The 24,512-nt window shown below is 39.0% G+C and overlaps 1 protein-coding gene across 6 annotated transcripts in view; it reads right to left on the bottom strand.

Annotated features, from left to right (window-relative positions):
- Nucleotides 1-24,512, bottom strand: part of APP (amyloid beta precursor protein) — a 248,829-nt gene that overhangs the window by 161,248 nt on the left and 63,069 nt on the right. For all 6 annotated transcript variants that reach the window (XM_081302873.1, XM_081302874.1, XM_081302872.1 and 3 more), the window contains exon 3: nucleotides 13,416-13,545. In XM_081302873.1, coding sequence (XP_081158999.1) covers nucleotides 13,416-13,545 — 130 coding nt within the window. The remainder of the gene's footprint in view (nucleotides 1-13,415; nucleotides 13,546-24,512) is intronic.

Raw genomic sequence — 24,512 nt, forward strand, 5'->3', positions numbered from 1 at the left:
TCCCGCAACCTGCAATCAGCAACTCTACTTTTGAGGTCAACTGCAACCACACACTGATCTCAGCCCTAAAGCTCCCTGGTTGTCTCTCACACCGTCTCCTTCCCCAGCTTCCACCAACCCAGGCAGAGCTTTTCTCCACGACACACCTCAAACTCATCACTCCTTTCCTCTCATTCACCTACATTTCCATAATTCTGATTATAAAGTGAGACCGTCCTCTCCTCTCTGCTCTTCCTACTCCGTCACACAGCTGTACTGTTCATGCCTAAGGAGTCAACAATCTCTGCTCTTGCAATTCTGACCTTTGACGTGGCATTCCTAGCACTTGCTAGGCACTTCCACTTGGAGGGTATTGCTTTTAGCAAACGTACCAAAATCAAGTGCTCAGTCAACTTCACCAGATCTCAGGAAGGCACCCAGAGAACACTGAGCCATTCCTCAGGGAGTCAGAATGTCTTATGACAAGAAAAAAAAAGAGTGGGAAAAGATGTCACTGCATTAAACAAAAGAGCCAGCCAGAAAGAAATTTGGATAGAGTACTTGAAACTGGCATAGTCTTTTACCAAGTATTAAGACCATTGCTTCAAGTTTCCAGAGCTCTGTGAAAGCAGAGAAAAATGAAGTATCGGAATTCTGTCACTCTACCAGCAACAGCATTTAGGGATGAGAAACCCAATATTTAATAGAACAAAAAACAAAATACTTTATCATAATTCATCAAGCTTTTCAATAAAAATACCTTGTAGAGGGCCAGGGTTGTGGCTCGGTGGTAGAGCACTTGCCGAGCATGTGTGAGGCACTGGGTTTTATCCTGGCACCACATAAAAATAAACAAAAATAAAAGTATTGTGTCCATCTACAACTAAAAACACATTTTTTTAAATACCTTGTAGAAATTACCTACATCCCTTTGAGTCATGATTTTTAAAAACCATGCCATCTTTTTAGTGGGGATAGATCTCCAGATAAATCAGAATCTCTCTTTTTGTTACCATGCCACTGTGTACTTAGAAATTGACATTCAGATTTATAAACAAGGATTAGTTTTATTACTGTAAATCAATTTGCTATGGCTTATCACCCCTCAGAGAGCTAAACTAAGTGAATTTCTGGACTTTTACAGAAGAAGGTTTGAGGAAGAAATAACTACATTAAGGATTCAAAAAGTAGATTCTAACCATTTTTTAAAATTTTTAAATTTAATATTTATTTTTGTTGTAGTTGGACCCAAAACCTTGATTTTATTAATTGTCTTTATGTGGGGTGCCAGGGATTGAACCCAGGGCCCTGCCCATGCTAGGCGAACACTCTGCCACTGAGCCACAATCCCAGCCCCTGATTCTAACTATTTTTTAGTAGAAAAACTCCCCTGGAATGCTGATCCACATCTCTAATGCAGTGGTCTATGACGGCAACTGAGTTATCTGTCTACACCTGCTGTTACAATTAAAGTATTATGAATCTCTAATAATTGTACATAAAACTAATAGTTTTTTATAACTAATGGATAATAAATTTTAAGAACAAAATGATACAGAATCTGTTTCTAGATAATTAGAAAAAACAAAACAACAAGAAATATTGCAGGTCAGTTAAAGGATATGTATAATTTGAGACTTTTGATCAGTGCCTGCCCAGAGGTACAAAAAACGATCTCCAAATTGACAAAATCCCGCGTCATATAGCAGAATGAGAAGAGGGCTCTTTTTCAACCTAGTAATTTTCTTTTATCACTACAACTTCAATCATAGATGCAAATGGAAATTTCTGCTCCCTTTGCTACTTTTCTGCTTGACTGAACTTGATAATGAAAGTGTCTGTTCCCTTCAGACACAGCACAAGTGTCATTCAAATTTTACACACCAGGCAAAGAGAAAATGCATTTGTTTGATGCAAAATCATTTAAATATGCGTCATTACAAGCTGCAGCACATTTATGGATGCAGCAGTTTAAAATTCTCTTAAGCAATAAAGCAAGGCATCAAATAAAGGTGCATTCAGGCTTCAAACATCTCCAAACTACATCTCCCCTCTGTACACAGTGAGCCCCGCCCTCTTCCTAGGCCCTACTCAAACCAGAAAGCAGTGGAACTATGCCAAAGCCGCCTGCATTACCCCCAAAGTCTTCCAGGTCAACAATCCAAAGTCACATGAAAAGGCAGACTTCAGTTACCTCTCCAGGGAGCAAACATTTTGAAAAGCAAGCATTTCAGGCAAGCTGAAGTTCAGCCTTTAGATCAAACTAAGCTTTAAATAGTTTTTCAAGGTAAGCTTCTATCAAACATAGGAGGCACATGAGAAGAGTTTAGAGAAGGCAAATTTCTCATTTTATATTTAACATTTAGAAATGAGGAAACATGATAAGTACAGGGCCGGGGGCTTATAAGTACAGGGGGCTCCCTTTCTTCCAAATAATACAGTTTCTGCCTTTCACTTAAAATGATAAAGGCTTATAAGTACAGGGGGCTCTCTTTCTTCCAAATAATACAGTTTCTGTCTTTCATTTAAAATGATAAAGATGACTAAAATGTACATTAAAGGAAAGTTAAAGTTAGGATGGGAGTTGCTTTATATCAAAACCGTTGTCGTTTGGAAGAATGCTGGAAAGACTCATTTGGGTAAGAAGAGCTGGATAGCAGACTCCCTTAAGAAAGTATAAGTGACTTATCATTTGGAGGTAGAAGGGCAAACTTTCTAACAAAACCAAGGCCGCAAGATGTTTGTTACCTAAACTTCAAGCAATCCCCATTTAACAGTTGAGTGTGTACAAGTTCACCTTCAAGGAAGGAAAATGGAGAGAAAGGACAGTTTCCTCTCTTGGCTTTGAGGCACCCACCTCATCCGCTTATACCATTGCAGGATATTCTGTATGTGCATTCATTTTTTTTGTTTGTTTGCTTATATTCAAACTGTCTGGATTATCTCAAACCCTTAGGAGATGGTTTTATATAAGTCCCTGGAAGATGTGTACTTTTAAGGCCATCTATAGTAGGCCATCCCTTTGGGAAAACAGAGCTGTTGTACTGAAAAGCCAACTGTTATACCAAGTACAAAAGGCATCTTTGATATCAAGTCTCATGTGCAATTCAACATTCATCAACTGTAACAATGGGTGATATGCGTGTTTTCCTGAATTTCTGGCACTTGTCATTCTTGACTCATTTAAGGAATTCTTTAATTGGCCTTCCTACATTAGGCAGTTTTCTGGGCTTTGTTTTCAAATGATTTAATTTAACTCTCTCCTTCCTGGTAATACAGTTTAGTAATAAGTATAAGATCTCACAGCTTAAGGTGATAATTCCAACCTGAGACCATATCTATGTGAGAAAAACAAAAAAACAAACCCTACTGGGTGAGAAATTTCATATTTAAGTTAAAGGATTTAAAATGCTTTTTAAAAGTCAAATTTAAGAAGACTATATGTAATGATATATTACCACTCTAAAATGTGTTAAAAATCAGCACATGAATACTTAATAGGGATTTAATCTTGACTAATTTTATTCTTGCATAACAGGTGTCATTAGCTGGCAGGGGGAAAAAAAGCAAAGCAAAGCAAAGAAATAACAACCACCACTGATTCTGGTGAGAGCCCAGTATGGGGTCTATTTCTGCATCAATAGCAGGGTTTCTATATTAAGTTCATTTAAATCTAATTAATTTTTATGCATGAAATCAAGGGTGCAGAAAACTTTAATAAAGACTGAGAGTAAGTCTATGCTTTTATCACAAATAATATCCAACAATAAACCAACAGAGAAAAATGATACATCTAAGGCCTCAGATTTATCACTTATTAGTGCTCTTTTGTTTTGGTTTCTTTTGCAGTTCCTAGCAGGGCACCTCCCTGGAGCTTCAAAAGCACTCTACCTCAGAGCTGCAGCCTCAGCTACCATTACTGATAAGGAACCGGAGCATCTCTTAGATGAAGGCCCCAGTAAGGGCAAGAGCCTACACTCCAGGGGTCGCACCAAGTCTGAATTCTTGGTGAAGCTTCCACAGGAAGGGGCCTGACCTTGAACTCTTCCTGGTAACTCAGGGACTTCCTGGAACTCATGGTAACTCAGGGATGGTCAACACTGGCTGTTGCCAAACCACGGCTCTGATGGAGTTTTCTGGCAAGTATGTGTCTTGTGAGAAAATGACAACCTAGGATACCAATATTCAGAATTTCTTAAAGAGGCAGAAAATGTGCCTGAGAGACAGAAAGAAAAACAGACCGGCGGCATGATGATGTGGGGAGAAGGCTACAATCATCAAAGCTGGAAGCCACTGAGAGGCCATGGGACAGAGAGGACCCAAAGGATGTGACAGCGTCAGAGGCAACTGGGCTTAAAGGGATGGATGACTGATAACAGCCAACCATGGCAGGAGCTGGGGCCAGGAAGATGACACAGGTGCTTTGACACCACATCAAGAAGCCTGGCTCTGAAGGGACAGAGCAAGGATTCAAGGAAGACGTGGGGTCAACTGACTGGAGTGAGGGCCCTATTCTGAAAAATAGGGAAAAGACGAAAAGACAAAACATTCCTGGTAGATAAAATTAAATAAAGGGTCAGTAGGCCAAAGGTCTTCGTGAAGTCAAATCAGAAACAATGAGGTTAAAGAACCAAACTGAAGAAAACACATGTGCACTGGTACTCATGATGTGACCAAGAACGTTGACCAAACACTTAAGAAGGGAACAAGATGGAAAAAGAAAACTACGTTCAAGTTATTTAACTCATAAAATTTAGGATAATTTCTTGGCATACTGAGAATATCACTGAGCCTCCTCATATTAAATCTGCATAGAGAATACCATAAGTCCCTGATTTATGACTGCATTAAGCTTTCAATAAAGCAAGAGTTATAAGGCTGATTCATAGGAATCTTGCAGCCCTGAGAAATGAACTGTCTTCCCAGCTGATCCAGATTCCACCCAGTAAATACAGGAATCTTCTTTCAGTGACATCTAGATTTTCAAAAAAATAACTTTAAAAAATAAGGCCGCACCATATTCTGGTAAAGTAGTTAACACTAAAGGGAAAGATCTGGGGGAACTCAAGTGGGGTGACATTCTTGAAAATACAGGTGCCTAATAATAAAGCAAGAGAATGCCTCCAAGTATTAATGGCATAAAAAGATTTAAACTTTAGAAGGGAAGTCTTTACATCTACATCAGATAACTACTAAAACACCAGATTCATCTAATCACTCAGTAAAAGACATTATTTTAAATAGGATGAGTGGAGTTAATGTTTGACATTCGCAATTAGTATCCCATTTCTTAAGGAGCAACATAAAAATCTCAAGTTTCCAAAATCTATATAACCACTGCGAATCACATTTAAAAGTGGGTTTTTATTAAAATGATGCTTATCATTATATTTAAAAGCTCAGGACACTGAGTAAAACTAATCTAATATTGTGTTTTTGCTCTAAACACAGAGGCCTCTGGTGCACACTGATTTTTACTAGACATATGTAGAAAGGGGTTTAACCCTATTTCCTAAATTTTAGTTCTTCTTATTAAGATCTAGAACACTTGCTGTCTTCCTTATCGGAGGATCCTTATGTTATTTTTTTGGTTGCTAAATAAAAACTGCCCTAAGTGGGGCACACTGGCACATGCCAATAATCCCAGAGATTCAGGAGGCTAAAGCATGAGGATTGAAAGTTCAAAGCCAGCCTCAGAAACTTAGTGAGACCCTAAGCAACATAATGAGACCTGTCTCAAAAAAAAAAAAAAAAAAAGGGCTGGGGGGGTGTGGCTCAGTGGTAAAACACCTCTGGGTTCAATCCCCAGTACCAAAAAAACAACAAAACCTGCCCTTTCTCTTGAGCAACACAAGAGTTTTGAAGTAAATGACACATGTCATAATGTCAGAAATTCTGTCTATTGGGCAGGTGAAATTCCTGGTCCATGTCTTCTGTCTCCCTAGTGTTTACTTTATTCCTTCTTTTCCTTTTCCTTCCCTTTTCCAACATGCAGTATATCCTCCATTCATTTGCTGTATGCTTATTAAGTATATACTGTGCAGTTGGGTGCAGTGGCACATACCTGTAATCCCAGCTACTTGGGAGGAAGAGAAAGGAGGATCGCAAAACTTGAGGCCATGTGGCTAGACTCTGTCTCAAAATAAAAAAAAAAAAAAAGGGTTGGGGATATAGCTCAGTGATAAGGTATTTGCTTGGTATGTGTGAGGATCTGTTTTCAATCTCCAGGGCTACAAAAAATTAAAAAGCCAGTATGTACTACATGTCATGACATGTTAAAATCTCTGGGAAATTTTCAGTGACTAAAAAAAGTCCCACTCATCAAAGAGCTTACATTTTGAACAGAAACCAATCACTTCCAAATTTACTGGTACTGCAGGGAAGCATCCTTCATTTACGATACCATGCACTATTTATTCTCTACCAAGAGCGCTATCCTTCCTCATGAGGCCCCCAGATCTACTGACTGTAATACTTTCTCCAAACCCATCACCCTCTCATGAGTTTCCTCCCAATATTCAAAGATGATGCGCTATACTGACAGCATACTATAGGTTACAGAAATATTACTTTAAAGTATACTCTCATTTTGCTGTTTCTTCTGCTACTTGTCCCTGTCCCTGTAATTCTCAGCTCTGTATTAAACAGCTCTTTTCTCCATTTTTCCACTTTAGGTCTTCGAACGATGGAGGGTGAAATTTCACCAGAGTCTACCTCCTTCCTGTCACCACTGTAGCAGTACAGAGTTATCATGTATCTGGCATTTGCATGAGGACTATGTGCTGTAGTTTGGATCTTCAATGTCCCTGAAAGGCCCACAGAGAAGGCTTGATCTCCAGGGTGGCACTGTGGGGAGTGGTAGAGCCTCTGAGGGGTGGAGCCTAGTGGAAGGAAGTTGGGTCACCAGGGACATGCCCTTGTAGAAGATACTGGAAGGCTGCCCCCCTACTTCCTCTCTCTTTCACTTCCTGGCCACCAGGAGGTGAATGGGATTTGCCCAACCACGTGCCCCTGTGTCCCTGAGGCAACTAGATGCTGCTTCCCCACCAGCCCAAAAGTAACAGGGCCAACTGATCATGGGCTGAAATCTCCAAAAATGTGAGCCCAGATAAATCTCATGATGCCCAAATGGCTCATAACTGAGCAGTGATGTAATTCTGTATTTTACAACTTTTTGATACATTTTTAACTCTTTTTCAAAAGTTAGTACTTGCTGGGCACAGTGGCATGCGCCGGTAATCCCAGCAACTCAGGAGGCTGAGGCAGGAGGATCACTATTTCAAAGCCAGCCTCAGCAATGGCGAGGCGCTAAGCAACTCAGTGAGACCCTGTCTCTAAATAAAATACAAAAAAAGGGCTGAGGATGTGATCCAGTGGTCGAGTGCCCCTGAGTTCAATCCCTGGTACAAAATAAATAAATAAATAAAAAGTTAGTACTTGCCCCATTTTAAGATTTGCTTCACTTTCTATGCACTCATCATCACTATATCTTTCCCAAACTCTTCAAGGGAACTATATGTAAAACCATGCAAAGTCCAAGCCAGTCCTAAAATGCAGTTAATGCTTTGGTACCATTTCTTCCCCTCTTGGGACCCTCCCCACGCTCCCCCTGAAGTCTGCACTACCTGCCGTGCACAGGGATGTACAGCTGTTTCCCTGGGAAGTCCCTTTACCATCAGGGTTCAAAGCCAAAGCGGAGATTCACTGACAGCAGAGGGGAGGTAGGGAATCCTCCTGGGAGGCACCAGCAGCAAGAAGTGAAATTTATCAAGGGATACAGAAAAGAGGGAAAGTTGAATGAAGCTACTCAGTGACTGCGGTGATAAAGAAAGATAACAGAATTTATTCCTAGACTAGAGAGAAAAACAAATACTAAGGGATTTCTGTGTCAACTACTAAAATCTGAACATTTTGTAACACCCTTTGATACTGAAATTGAAATACCTCTCACTCTGGTTTTAGATTCATTGCTGTCTTGATGTCATTTCTTATATTTGTGACTTTTTTTTGTTTGTAACTATAAAAATAACACATTCCCTACCCCCATACTTTTTAGTCAATTCTTTCATCAAGTATAAACATCAAATAACTTATTTAAAAGTCTTAAAATACTTGAGAAAAAAATGTTTTTCTTAATTTTTTCAGTATTCTTGATATAATTAACTCTTCCCTTCAAAGTAAGTAAATAGTTATGCTTTAATGGGTACTACTGGAGGTGGTATAAAAATTGGCTGTACCGAATTTGCACACCCATAATCCCAGAGGCTTGGGAGGCTGAGGCAGGAGGATTGTGAGTTCAAAGCCAGCCTCAGCAAAAGCAAAGCACTAAGCAACTCAGTGAGACCCTGTCTCTAAATAAAATACAAAAAGGGCTGGGGATGTGGCTCAGTGATGGAGTGCCCCTGCGTTCAAACCCAAGTACCAAAAGAAAAAAAAAAAGCCTGAAAGATATTGAGTCCACAAAAAAAAGCACTTCTTAGTTTTATCACACTGGAATACTGTGCTCGGACCTCCGAACATTTACAAGATCTTTGAAGACAAAAATGTTCTTCCCTCCCCACTCCCATGTGTGAAGTTTGGTTTAGTCTACATAATACTCTTGAGTATTGTTCTATTGTGTGATTATCTGAAAAGAACTGTTGCTTAGCAGAAGCTCAAAGAGTTCCCATGGTCCAATATCTATCATTATCAAATACATACTTCGCAACCTTAATGATTAAGATAGCTAGAGATCATTCACAGAAGCTGCCACATAGAAAAAAGGAATACTTATATTGAAATTTTATTACAACAACTAAATTCAAAATGAAAATAATTGAATACCTTTAATTTCTCATTTGACTATACTGAGCAGTTTCCTGGTTATTACTACTTACATGTTTGGAAAGTCTTAATTATAAAAGGAAACAATGACATTTCAGGTAGTCGTTCTTTAACTTCTAATTCTTCCTTTGGATTATGCTATTAACCTGACTGTGCCCCTGTAAATCTACAGTAATTTATCTTATGCAATGCGCCTTGCCTTCGCCGGTCAGCGACAGCAGAAGTGTGCCAATTTCAATAGTGGATCCATTACACCATGAAGAGCAGCTATTCAAATGGAAAGCATTTGAAAGCTTTACAAAAACATAATTCTCCCTGAGTGATGATAAATGATGGGCACTGAATTGCACGTGCAATAATTAATACAATGTTTGTAAGATTAAGACAGAGCGTACATTCTGGTTCCAGAAGTACTACGAAAAGCAAAGGGTGAACTGAGAAAGCCAGCTCACTCCCAAGGGAAATCATCTGCTCTGTGGGAAGAAAGTGGTGACAGCAACCTGATCCATTGTCCCCATCTCCCCGAGGCTTGTGAGATGCTGTAGAGCAAGGATGTCCAAAGCACCTGATTTAGAGAGAAATCATCCAGAGCAACACTGGATCCTTCATCTGCTAGGGTGGTTAGGGAGGTGCATGCCACACATAACCTTCATTTTTCTCTCTCCAAGCTTTGTTTTGAATCTTACTATAGTTAATGTTTGAGACAATCTTATATTGTTTTCTAGATGGCATCTTTGTGAAAAGTAACTTTAGTAAAAATCTCCTTTGTCTAAGGGATGTATCAGGATATAGTCAGAAATCTTACAGTACTTAGGTAATGCTAAATAGCAGTTCTTTCTTCAAGCAGCAGGAATATGTAAGAATGATACTGTTACTACTATGAAATAGAAAATAGTATCACATGGAGATGTATCCTGTGCCAGGCATCATGGTAGTCACCTTGACCAAGGCAATACCCGTGGTGATTGTTTAAAATCTATTCTTTTTAGATATATATGACAGCAGAGTATATTTTGACATATTATACATACTGTGGCAATTTTTTTTAAAAAGTGTTATTTATTGCTCTTATTCACAGTCTTGCTTATATGAGTTGGTTTTAGAAATCAGATGGATATTTGTTCTAACACATAATTTTTATATGTATATTGTAAAGAACATTAGACTAAAAATTAAGAAATGAGGGGCTGTAGTCCCAATTCTGAAGAACTGTGGGACTTATAGCAAGAAAGCCAACCTCTCTGACTCTCAATAAGCACTCCTGTGAGGGAAAAGACTAATAGAACTAACACTGTCTTCCAGAAGAAATACTCTAATGATGGCCTATACACTTAATATCGAAATGAATAACAGATTAAGAAATCAGGAGAAAGGCAGGCAGAAAAGAAAAAACTAAAGTGGGGGGAAAAAAGAAAGTAAAAACAGTGTTAAAATTAATGGGATGTTACAACATTTGTATAAATAAAATGCACTTGAGTTATATGTTGATATTTTTCAATTCCTTTTCCTGAAATATAAGCCACATTCTGCAAAGACTACACATCATCAGTATATTATATGCCTTGTGTAATTCTTTAGTATGAGTTTTGGGAAACTACCTAAGAGACAAGCAAGGCCCAGATCCCTAACTCTAACCTGAGCTCAAGAGCAAAGCCAGAGTCAATCTATGCTCTCTTTGTCCCATGAGGTTCCATTTCAGGTCCAGTGGAGAAGGAGCAGGGATTTCTAAGATGAGAAATAGGATAAATGATTAAAACAGGCCAAATTCCTACTGGGAATAGCTAATGATTATCTAGTCCCTGCTGGATGTCCAAAACAGTTAGTGTCAATGCACTCATTTCATATCAGATACTAAACCAGAACTGGGAAATTTGCTGGACAGGTCACAAGTGACCTGTCCCCTTGAATTATGCACATCAACATCAAAGGAGCACAGAAGCTGTTCAAAAGGAAAAAGAGAGATCTGTATGTGCTGAAGGCAAGGCTCTGGCAGGAATTAACTCTTGACCACACCCATAGTCTTTTAGACAATTATTTGATGGGTTTCTCTCTATTTCTCCTTGCCCCTGTCCATCCTGTACATTTCTATAAGCATGTTTCAGTGAAATGATACAGTTTGAAGTGAATCTCTTTGGTTAAAATATATGCTGAGGACAGACAGGTCACCAACACCACTAACAAGGTGACATTTACTAAATGCGATTAATTCTTAGAACTCAAATTAATTAGGCTGTTGTTTCCCCAAAGAGTGCATGAAGCACAATAAAAACAAATATTTTGATAGTTTTTGTGTATTCACAGTGTTATAAAATCTTTTGGCTTCATACATAAACCTTAGGACATTTTTTACATCTCTTTTTTGCAGGGTTATTTTTTAATTTTTGTTTATTTTTTTTATTTTCAATAAAATAAAGTAGTGCTTTTGAGAGTCTCTGGGAGGGTTAGGGGATGTGGCCAACGGAGGAGATAACACCTGATTTGGGGTCAAAGAATACTTATCTCAACTATTGGCCCTGTGTAATAAATTGGAATTTTCTTGTGGAATTCAGCTTTTAGTCAATTATAGTATCAATAATTCTGAATCATGAAACAATTTTCTGAGTAACATAATATTTAAACATAAATTCACTTCTGATGTGACATGAGGGTTCTATCAGGTGTTTTATGTGATAACACATGTTCAAAGATCTAGTCAGGAACTCCATGAGTTTATATCCTACAGAACATGCACTTGATATACTGCATAGGGCAGGCAAGGTGAGAAGTGAAAGAAGCAATTTACAGGGTCTGGGCCACCTAAGTAACTAACTCATGGCCTACCTTCTGACTGTAGTGGCTTGGATCGGCTCTGCACTATTTCTTGGTGCCATTTTAAAAGCAGTCTGAAGTACACAGTTCCTGGAGACAGATAAGCCTCCATAGTCATTTCCTGAAATAGGAGCTCTGTATCTAATATTTACATGTTGCTTAGTCTCTTCTTATTTATTAAATCTTTACTTCCTGACCAGACCCCCCCCCCAAAAAAAAGGCCTTATAAAGCATGTAGGAACCAGAAATATCAAGAACAAGGAAACTTGTAATTATCAAATATCTAAGAATCTGGAAAAAAAATTTGTTTTTCTAGACTCTTTGTCTTCAGTTACATTGTGAGTAGTAAATCCACCAGATGAAATTTCCAGTATTTTCCATTTACTTCTCAAATTATGTACATAAATAAACAGTATCCATGAGCTCTATGGCATTAATTGGCCAGATAACATCCAGATCTCTAGTGGTTATTTACTTTGTCAACTTGCTATTTGGACTTTCCTTCCTTTCTTTCCTTTACCTCCCTTCCTTTCTGTCTTTCTTTTATCCTTTTGCATGCTAGGAATAGAACCCAGAGCCTTGCACAGGCAAGCAAGGATTTTCCCTTAAGGCTTCCTCTTAACCTTTATAAGAAGTCATATCAGAATGCCTATCAATATTTGTCCAGCGTCTCCATATAGGGATCTCTATGACCATATTTACAGCCTCACACAGTGAATAAACTAGTAGACAACATCTAGATGCAGTTACCAGAGCAAAGACTGCGGATTTTTTGCAACACCTGGTTATATTGAAAATATCAGCTAGGAAGAGATTAAGGACCAAGTCATATTTAATAAAAACTTGTATCGGTGTTTCCAGAGGAAAAATCATGAGATCACGTAAAATTCAATTTCAGAAATAAAAAGCAAAGGTGAAATTTTAAACCTCAGATCAACCCAACTCCAACTTCTAATCACCAACAACAGGAAAAAAAATAGCCAGATATTATAAGAAAAAGCTTTTCAAGAAATTAGCAAAACGCTGCAGCTTCACATTGGAATCTTTCTGCTATGGAGTCTGTGTGATGAAAATACATGAGGCCCCATTCTACCAGGCTAGGGAGTGAGTATAAATGACAATCATTTATGAGATTTGGTAAAATAAGGGTTCCCAGACCCCATCACTAAGCAATTTTCATTCATCAGTCCTGGATAAATTAATTCTGAAGCAGAGAGCTCAAAAATACTGCCCTTGTACTATTGGAACATATAATACCATCTTAATAGTTCAAAGCATAGACAAGTACCATTATCCCTCAGTATCCTTGGGGGAGTGGTTCTAGAATTCTCTGTGGATACCAAAATCTATAGAATCTCATCTGCTATATGTCACGTTATTTGCATATTACCCATGTACATTCTCCTCTTTGTTGTTGTTGCTGTTTTTGGTGGTACTGGGGATTAAGCCCAGGGTGTTATGCATGCAAGGCAAGCACTCTACCCACTGAACTACCTCCCAAGGACCTTCCTTATATTTTTCAATCATCTGCAGCTTACTTATACTACCTAATACAATGCAAATGCTATATAAATAGTTGTTATGCTGTACTATTTTGGGAATGATGACATGAAAAAGTTTGTCTATGATCGGTACAGTTTTGTTGTTGTTTCCATATTTTTGATCCACAGCTAGCTGAATCCACAGTTGTGGAATGCACTGATGGATGCTGAAGGAAAAGTCGATGTACTTGACCTGATTAGAGCAGCCTTTCTCATTGCCAAAGACTAGACCACTCAACACCAGCCAGGTAGCTGGCAGCTTACCTAAGCAGCGGTAGGGGATCACGATGTGGGCATGGGTCTTGCACTGCTTGCGGCCCCGCTTGCACCAGTTCTGGATGGTCACTGGTTGGTTGGCTTCTACCACATTGGTGATCTGCAGCTCAGGGTAGACCTGGGAGAGTGTGAAAGAAGAGGACATTGTTACTTTGACATGGACGACCACTGGATGATCCTCCACCATTATGATAAAGTAGTTCTAAGCCCCAAACATCCAAGCCTGCTCCACTTCTGACCTAAGCTAAAGAGATTCAATGTAAAGGAAAAGGTCCAAGTGACAAAGCATCTGGACATTCCATTTAAAACATCCAGCAGTGTGACCTGGATTTTACTGCACCCATTCAGACCTCAAATATTTTTCCAGAGGGGGAATACAAGGAAAAATGAGGGAGGGAGGTATGGGACTCTTAAAAATATGGGGTCATTTTTTATGTAAAATAAACTAGTATAAGGTCCATAGATTGTAATGTTCTAAATAAATGTTATAGTAGATCTACCTAGAGATATTAATTTACTGAAATTCAACTGACCCCTATCTCACTAATTAAACATTTTACATATAGAATATGACACAAGGAAGATTTCTTTATAAAAATCTCTTTATTCAAAGCAATTAACATAAGAAAATTTTATCACAAAGTTTTCAAGGGTGTCACTTGGATAAAGAACTGTCACTCATGAATTCTGTTTCCTCAATGACTAACCGGTATCCCCCTGTTACATTGTTATATTACTGTTCTTAGTACCTAGTGATGTTTGCTGAGCACTTGGAATGCACTGTCAAACTCAACTGAAATATCTACTAGTAAAATATCAAACCACTTCTCTTTATTAATAATAGTAAGCAGAGCAGGGCACAGTGGCACACTCCTATAATTTTAGCAATTCAGGAGTTGCAAGTTCAAGGCCAGGCTCAGCAACTTAGACCCTGTATCAAAATAAAATCTTTAAAAAGGGCTGGAGATGGTCAAGTGCTTGCCTCCAATGCCTGAGACCCTGGATTTAATCCTCAGCACTGACAAATAACAAGAAGAAGCAGAGATTTGAACGGAAAATGTTAATAAAAAGAACATATCTCTAAAATGAGCTGCTTTGCCAGACAAATAACAATGGAAAGACAGAACTGAGAATGTGAGCAACAGCATGGTTCTAACTCTGGGCTATGAATCTAAAGTGGCAAAAGTGAGCACAGTTTATTTTTGAAATTGTGAATGGGCGAAGGAATTTCTGCTGTGGAAGTGGAAGGGAGGCAGTGAGAAGTAGTACTTGGAGAGCCAGTGAACTGAAATGAAGATTTTGGAGGAGTTGCAAGTATTGGTAACAACAAGGTATATAACAGGATCATAGGAGGGTACAGACAATGAAGAATGAGGAAGGCAAGATCCCTAAAGGAAAGGGAATCGATGACCTGAGCAACTGAGTACAGGAGGGATCACTGAGCTCACCATTAAAATCACTCAGAAGCCAGATGCAGTGGCTCATGCCTGTAATCCCAGCAGCTCAGGAGGCTGAGGCAGGAGGATCACAAGTTTAAAGCCAGACTCAGCAAAAGTGAGGCACTAAGCAACTCAGTGAAAACCTGTCTCTAAATAAAATACAAAAACATAGGGGTCTGAGATGTGGTTCAGTGGACAGTTGCCTCTGAGTTTAATCCCCAGTACCTGCACCCCTCCCCCAAATCCCTCATGAGTCACAAAGGAGGACCACTGTACTACATGACAGAACACCAGAAGCTAAAATCTTCACAGACTGAGGGGTTGTGCCCCTGAAAGGGAAGAGGCTAGGGATGGTTCCCACCGGTAGAGGAGAGTGTGGTGGAGTTTAGGTGCATTACTTCATGGATGGGATAGATGGCGTTTTAGGGAGGAAAGGGGATGAGTAGTTTGGAGGGGGAAATGAGGAGCAAAGAGGCCATCTCCACCTCTAGGCACAATGCTATGACGATTCTGAGAAAAGCACTTCTACCAGAGGATTTTTCAGGGGGAGCCATTTCTGCAGAGGAGAACCAGGTTTCATAGCAAGAGAAAAATGTCCTGTGTGCATTACTAATACAGGGAATTCTGCTTATGATTATCAGTGACACTGACAGGGCTTGGTGGGATCTTCTCTTTACCTAAAATGTTAATGCCTTGTTCATCATTTTTGCTGTATGAATTTTTATTTTTTGAAAAATTGTTCTACAATATTATTCATCTTGATTCCCTGAGCATGTCACACACCTCACCTTAGTCCTGGTCCCAAGAAAAATGAGTTGAAACAAAAAGCACTGAGAATGGACACATAAACTATGGGATACATCTACACAGTAGGGTATTATTCTGTGATAAAAAGAAATGAGCCACGGAGCCATGAAGAGTCGTGGAGGAATCTTCAACGCATACTGCTAAGTAAAAGAAACCCATATGTAAAGGTGACACGCAGCACAACTTCCTCTACGTGACCTTCTGGGAAAGGCAAACCACAGAGGCAGTAAAGTTTGGCTTGGAGGCTGGTGGGAGGGTAAACAGGCAGAAACAGCATGTTTAGGGCAATTAAACTACTCTGGTGAATACACGTCACTGGCATTTGTCCAAACATGAGGAATTTGCATTTACATTTGTCCAAACCACCAAGAGAGGGCCCCAATGTGAACTATGGACTCTGGGTGATAATGACGTGTTCGTGTAGGTTCATGGATTATAACAAATGCATCACTCCATTGGGGTATGTTGATAATGGAGGCCAAGGGATTATGGGGAACCTCTGCATATGCTCTCAATTTTTCAGTGAATCTATAACTTCTCTAAAAAATATATTATATTTAAAAATAAAAATTAAAAAGAAAGGCATGTATCAATGTAGCAGTGTATGTGATCAATCCAACAGTAGAGGAATAATCTAGAACACACACACACAAGTAGCTAAATCAGAATCCTAGGTTGGGTGCTGAGAAAGTGCTTCAGAACACTGCTAGAAATCTCGCTCCAAAGGATACAGCTTCCTTCCCTTTATTTTATTTTGTTCTTAAGTATCTTAACACTTCAATGCATGCATATCAGGTCACAGATAATGCCCTACTTGAAAATGTCACTAAAAATTTAATAGGCCCATGGCTTTATCCTATGTAATGAAAGGCCAAGTGGCTCTTGGTATAGAAATATAATTCTCCCTTCATCTTTACTTGTTTATTATATTGCAAAAGTATAGCACTCATGAGTCATAAAGTTGGTGGCATTACAGAGTTCACCCTGAGGATACCACTTTATGTGCAGCAAAGTGTGCGCTATTGCCTTTATCTAAAGGGGTTCTATCTGCCACTTCACAGAAATACCACCCTGCTGAGAATTTTCTCAGGACCTGTCAGCTCTCTGGAATCCCTACAGCAGACACAACCATATCCCATTTCCTTCTTTTCAATTTAAAACCAACAAATTGAAGGTACAATTGATTAGCAGGAAAGAAGGATCTCTTTTTCATCTTGAGTGCTACCCATCTTCAGACTCCTATGGTCATATTCAGGGAAACAGAGCGGTACCTTATTTGACTGACAATTTCCAAGCAGTTAGACAGAATTGCAAACTAAAATCTGTGAACACGGGTTTCTCCCTAAAGATCATCAGAGCTTCAAAGAGTGATCATCAGCCAAACAGAGTTTAGCTCCAGTTTCTGCCATGAAATCCAGGGCATATGTACTATTTCCTGGCTTTAGCTTCTCACTCCATTTTGCTAACAATGGTAATTGTTAATATGGAGAAGAATGTGGATTATAAAATTTGAACCACTCACAAAGGCCATGCATAATTTGCCTACTGCCCTAATCAATAAAATGGAGGCAGTATTTCAACCTGATTCACTTACTTTTATTCAGGGATAAGGAGTTATTAATTTGGAACTGCCAAAGATAGTAAAATTTTGCTGCTCTAACACCAGGAGGCTTATTTGAAGGTGGAAGAAGTAAAAATATCAAAGTAACACAATTTCTTTTGACGCACAAAAAGACCCAGTTAGATAATGTGATAACCACATGCATAAGAAACCCCCAAAGAAGCAAAAGTAACAAAACTAGAAAACTTTTTCAATAAATGACAAAAATCCAAATAATATTTTATTTTTATGAAGTAGCTAGCTCTAGTATATGTCTAGGGACAAAAAAAAAGCATTGCTTTTTATGTTGAAAAGACAGCCTAGCTCATTATCTAGTCAAGAATAAAAAATAATAATAGATACACAAATGTCCTTGAGAAAAATTCCTGACTTTTCTCCATAATTAATTATAAGCATGGGCTCAATGTTTAATATTTTCTTTGCAGTAGTACCTCAAATTTTAATGCTTAAGTCTAAATTTCAATGGTTTTAATGCTCAAATTGAATTTTTTTATATTTAAAAAAGGACGTTATACAACAACAGTTATATTTATAAATACTTAAAGTAAAGCAGAAGCAAATCCAGACCAGTATTAGCTACTTGAAAAATAAACTGTACCAATCTCTACAAATCTTCCTAAATTATAGGTGCACCGAGCAGTCACTGTATAAACACAGGCACGATGTTCCAGCACACTGTGACCTCAAATCTCTTACACCACACTTCCTGTGCCCAGGCCCCCTAGGGTCCCTCTGTGCAGACAGGACTTCCACAGTGTGATACATTGCCAACCCTCCCTCTCTCTGGGGAAAGCTCCTTGTATTTATCACAGTGCACTCACAGTTGGTTAAATGCATGACTGTATGGCTTCCTCAATGAAAAGTCCCTTTCCTGAGGGGCAGGAAAGGTGATCTGGCACCTCACAGGCCTCCTGATGGCTGCACATTCATCACCTCTGGTTTTAAGGCCAACAGGAGGCTGCCAGCTCCTTCCCACTCTTCCTGGTGCTCCAACCCTCCGCCATCCGAAGGAAGTAATCAGTAGAGACCACGTTTTAACTGCAGCTCCATCCCCTCACTGACTGCAAGGCTAAACCATATCCTGCATTCCCTTCCCCAGGAGCTGGGAACAAACACATACGGGCTCTTGCTAGATGATGAGGACACTTGATGGGCCTTCGGGTGAGTCAGAGCCAGAGATGGCTCACTCACATGCAAGAATGAGCCAACCAGGCATCTGGGAGAAGCTGCTGGTTTAGGGGAAACTGAAAAGAGAGAAGCTAAGGTGAGAGGCACGGAAAGATGAGGATTTGACAGGGGCTGGCTGGCGACCTCTAACCCCTTGCTGATCTCACTCATACTCCTCACCCCTCCAGCATTCCTTCAGTCCCTGCACTCAGATTGCCTCATGCAAACACCCATCAAATGTCACTGACCACTATTTGCCTCCTGTGGCACCTTCCTGTGCTACTAAGATCTATAACTCTTTGAAGGTAAAGACAGTGTCCACTCAACAAAGGCCAGCAGTGAGCTAGCGTGTAACTGCTCATAAATGTCTAATGAGTATTTCTGGTTCAGGTAGGAACACCTTCATTATAGAGAAATTCAGTACATACTAAGCTCTCACTGAATATTATAAAACTATCTCCTAAATAGGATGCTCAACGGTTATTGGATTATGAGCTTTTTAATAAAAATAACCCTTCCAATATTGTTCTTCTAAATAGATACAACTTATATAAATAAGACTGCCTGACATAAAAATAAAGTAATAATAATTACAGCTAAAGAAGAATTCCATTGAGGAAGAATTCAAAGCTAGGCTGGTCCTAGAATCTGAAAAGCAGCCTAACAGGCCAAAAAGCCAGATGTATCAGAACATAAAATGATTAGAGAGAGACAGAGACAGAGACAGAGACAGAGAGACAGAGAGACAGAGACAGAGAGAAATAAAGAAATTCCATATACTAACAGCCAGAAAAGAGTTCAAGTAGGAACAATCTTAGATGCATATCAGAAGGTTATAGTGGATGGTATAAGTGGTTTTAAGGCATTTCACTGCAGAAATATATTAAAACTTGGTCAACTCAATGTTGTTCTAAATTTAAAAAATTTTAAGTCCCTTTCCCTCTCTGTCTCTCCAAATTGGAAACATATTAATCTCAAACACGGTGACATTTAAGTCGTTAAATACGCAAAACAAGAAAAGACATTGATGATATTTAAGAATGCCAAGAACATGTAGTTTTATATGTAAAAATATAAAAATATTTCTTTAAGACATATGTTGTCAGAGTCCTACAGAACTTCATTCTTCACACTGAGGGCAAATTCCTTTTGCAAACAGGCCACCTAGGACCAGTGAGGAATGCCAAAGTCATTGCCAGATGCCCCAGGGTTATTTCAAGAACACAAAAATCAAACAGGGCCTAGTAAAATGGGAATTGATGATAATTGTGAAAACAATTTGCCTATTTTTCTTTTTTGCCATTCAGCTTTTAAAATTCATTTTCAATCAAATTCTCAAGGACATTTCTTTTTGGAAAATGTTAGAAATTTTGTTAACAAAATGATGTGTTAAGTCGGTGTTATGTAGGTCAGAAGTCAATGGGTAAAGTGTGCTGCTTCAGTATGTCTGAATTTACAGGTCAGCAAAGGGGAAGGGAAACAGGCCTGCAGGACATTCTGACTGAAGTCATAGATCTTGAGTAGATGAAATAAAGAGCTTGCATTCTAGACTTAACCAGGAGCAAGGGTGAATATGACAATTACAGAAGTTGAGTGATTGGCACATTTTACTATACTATCATTCATTTTACTATACTATCCTTCTTCTTTCTTTTTCTTTTTCTGATGGTGCTAGGGATTGAGCCTAGGTGTCTTTGCACATGCTAAGCAAGCATTCTACTATATCTCTGGGTTACACTCCCAGTCCTTATTAGTATTCCTTTTCCCTGAAATTTTACATTTAAGAAAATGAGAAGGGGAAAAAACTAGCCCAGGGGAAACAGCTCATAGATTTATGCAGCATATGAGAAAACAAAAATCCAAGATCCAAATTGTACCTGCATGAAGCAAAGAATCAAAAGCCCTATAACAAAATGCTAAAAGGCAGTCTAATCATGGGATAGTTTCATCTTCTGAGAACTTCTTTTTTTAAATATTCTGATAGCTTTTATATACCAATTACTTTTTCAAAGAGCATATCCAAAAGAATAAGAAACATATATAATAATTGAATGTTTATTAGTGCCAGAAATTGCTTCAAACATTTAATGTGCAGCACATTATGGAATCCTCCACCAGCTAGTAACTGCTCCACTTTACAGAAGATGAAGCCAGGACCTAACAACCACAGCAGGTGCCATTCTTAAGCACAGAAAGGGCATATTAATAAGTTTTCAACAACTTAAACTTTGGTGTTAAAACCAAAACAAAGTATGTTGAAGACAATATATTCATGTTTCCGGATTTAAATGACACACTTCAATTTTTTTCTGGGCTAAAAAGAAAAAAAAATCACATTAAAAATTGTTTTCAACATAAATTCTGTGAATAATGGGAGATATCGGAAACAGAACCTCTAATTTAATTGAGAAGCAGAACTGGAAGCTGAAAAGCGTTCTCTGCTTGCAACTTAATGAGGAGCTGAGAGGCAAAACGCATCTGACGAAACCCTATCGCAATAATGGGAAGTCTGAGCCGCGCTGGGTTTTCACAATGATGGCCTGATGCCAGCCAACAGGGAAGATGCTGCAGGGCAGTAGGGAATTTCCCAAGAATTTGGCCCGATTCTATTTCTGACACTATGTACAAATATATGCAATATCCACACATTCATACTCCAGAGCTGAGAAAATAATGTCAAAGGGTCTTCTTTGGTTGACAAGTCATTATAATCCAAAGTGCTGAATATAAAACAAATGGGGGGTAGGTGGTGGGGGGGGGGTGACCAAATCAATGGGTCAGGACACAGATGCAAAAACGAAACCAGATGTGGACACATACTCTCTCTCTCTCTCTCTCTCTCTCTCTCTCTCTCTCTCTCTCTCTCTCTCTTTTTTTATCCTTTAGAGTTTATTTGGCTCAACAAATTATACACATTTTTTTTCATTTTATGTTCAGAGCAATTCTGTAAACAGTATTATTCTTATTAAAGATAAAGAAACTGAGCCTTTATCTAGGCAAATTTCTCAAAGTGACACATGGAGGTCTGCAGCTGTTCTCTTACTCCAAATGCAATTGCCATCCTCCAGAAGGCTACAGCTTAGCTTGGGACTAAGCCATCCTCCATCCATTCTCTCCCATTCTGTGGACACATACTCTCTAGATTCTGTCTCCTTAATCTCTCTCAATTTCTGGCTAATTTTCTCATTTTAAAATAAGCAAACTGCTTTCTTTCTTTTCAATCCTATTATCTGTGCAAGCAATTCCTGCAGACGACTATATCCAGACCACTAATGCATAAAATATACCCATACTCGTGTAGAAGTAGTCCAGTATATCTATTCAAACATTGTCTCACTTAGTATGCACTTTTGGATCTTTCAAATACCAAGCCCACAATGTTTATGTGCCTAATACCTGTGGGTCAATTTTAAACCTATAAAGCTGAAGGGAACACAAAGCAAAATAATGATGACCGAGAATCTCCCATGGCCTTTACCAAGATCCATGCAGAGCACAGCCTCAAAGATGGATAGATTCGACTGAAAAGACCATTCATTGTTCCCTTTTTCTACAATTTAACTTTACTTTCATATTACTATAGAAAGAGAGAGAGAGAGAGAAAGAGAGAGAGAGAGAGAGAGAGAGAGAAAGAATTCTTGTCTGGGAATCCCATCTTCAATCACATACTTGAGTAGAAAGCTGGGCAAGGGAAATGGTTTTGTTAAACTCCTGCAAGAGGCAGATTTTGTTCTGTCCAGGTATTGGTATGTTATGTTCTCTGGTCTTGTTAATCTATCAACAACACAACTGTTCATTTAGAGCAAGAAGGTCTAAGAAGCAGCAGATATTGTTAGCTGTGGGAAAGAACACACCCAGGAAAAAGAGAATATATCCATACTCTAATAAGAGAGACAATAAACAAAGCCACATTCACTCGCCTAGCTTTCCCAGCTAGAACTCTCTGCCAGTGAAGCTCACCCTATTCAGAGACCCATTCCCATCCACACCTTCAGGAAGCCCTACCTGAAAAGAGGTGCTCAACTTGTTAGGGACACAGAGAGAAGCAGAGTCTGTGTTTTAATTCTCTCCATAGAGGAGGAAGAGCAGTACTGGGACTTTACAATTTACCTCTTAATTCGCAATGTCTAACTCTTAGGACACTCGCCTGTGTGTTCCCATGATAAAGTGAGGGCACATCTGAGACTGGACAGGCGGCTGTTCCTGAACGACTCAGGTGCCAAAGAGCAATGATACAGCCCCTCCAGGTATGCACAGAGCTCAGCTATGGAAAAGAGGAGAGTGGGAAGGATGATCTTCACATCTCTTTTCACACTTCTACTTGGTGATCCGAATTCCTTCTTTTCCCAACTAACCTCCCCCTGGAAGCAAGCTAATCTATCGAATTGTCCTGACAAAACACACTCATGCTAAAAACCACCCATGGCTCCCACGTCTCCAGATGCAGAACCCAAGTCCCAGGTTTATAATCAAGACCCTCTGTTTTATAGCCTCATTCCACCTTTTTCAATTTTCTGAATTCTATTTTCAATTATATTCAATTGTATATTTACCACCCACCTCTGAGTCACAAATGGCATCTTGCCACGTAACAAAATCCCATTTTTGGTGTTCAAAAAATATTGGCTAAATCTGCCAAAATTATCTTTGAGAAGAAATAGATTCCTGAGATGCAGAACTGAAATACATTTACTTCTTGCTTCTCACATCCTGAAGTCTTTGGTTTAAATAGAACAATGCATGGTTGTTGTTGATGGTTTTTAAATCTCATTTCATTGAAAAGAAAGAGTATAATAATATCTAACAATTCTAATTTTTATTCCTAAACTTTAGTGTGTGTTTCAAGAGAGATATTATCCTCATTTTGTTCTATTTATAGTTAGCAATTCCTTACATTTATATTTAGAAATTCCTTAGGTCAAACTTTGGGTACTGCAACCATTCATTAAGGCAAGTGGCCACTTTATGCTGTTAAATTAATTATGAATAATTCATCTAGTTATATTCAAGCTGTTTCCACAATTCAGCACTTTTTCCTTTTAATACAAAAGAGAGGAAAGGGACTTTTTCCTATCAAAGAGCCACAGAGGAAAAATAACAATTGACAGTCTGTTGTGGTTATTTGGTTTTTCATACAAATTAACGTAAAACTTAGTAGCTTCAAACAATACTCATAAAGAACAACCTAGGGATCTGATTCCATAAATTTTTCTCAGGAAGCGTATTTTGTGATCATTTAGTATGTTACATCTGAATGTTTAAAGTCATGCTGTGAGGTCGTGACTGAATATCTGAAGTCTGATGTGGAGTCCATCATGGCACTTGTGTTAAAAGTGGATGAATACAAACTGAGTGTCAATCTGTGCTACGGGCCAACATTCCCCAAACTCTTGCAGGAAAATCACTTTAGAATTCTATCAATGAACAGAAACAGTCTCTGTAACGGCAAACCACAAGTTCCAGTCTGAAGGAAGCTCCCTCAGTATAGAGATGGGTACAGAACCACATCCATCCTGAGCCATGATCCCAGTGCCACCGATAGGCCATCTACAAGAAGCATTTACTAAATGATGACCAGTGTTCTCTAGGTCCAAGCTAAGTGTTGCACAGACTGTTTTGCAAGGCATGATCTCTAGAAATATTCCTCCTCAGCAGCGCCTTGGATCTCTAGTGCTTTTGCCTACAGTACTCAATACAGTCTTTGTTTTAGCTTGGGCTGCTATAACAAAATACCAGAGACTGGGACATTTAAAAAACAGAAATGTATTTTGACATAGTTCTGGAAGCTAAAACTCTGAGATCAAGATATCAGCATGGATGGGTTCTGGTGAGTGCCTGCTTCTACCTTCTTGCTGTATCCTCACGGGGCTTCTTCTTTGTGTGAGCAAGAAGAGACAACAGGCTCTCTGGTGTCTCCTCCTAGGAAGGCACCCATACCATGAGGAGGGCCCTACTCTCCCAATCTCATCAATACTATCACAAAGGGGGTTAGTTTCAACATACGAATTTTGGGGGCACACAAACAGTCAGTCAGTTGACCGTACTCAATAG

Source organism: Spermophilus citellus, assembly GCF_964194105.1.
Source record: "Spermophilus citellus genome assembly, chromosome: 7".
Classification (NCBI taxonomy): domain Eukaryota; kingdom Metazoa; phylum Chordata; class Mammalia; order Rodentia; family Sciuridae; genus Spermophilus; species Spermophilus citellus.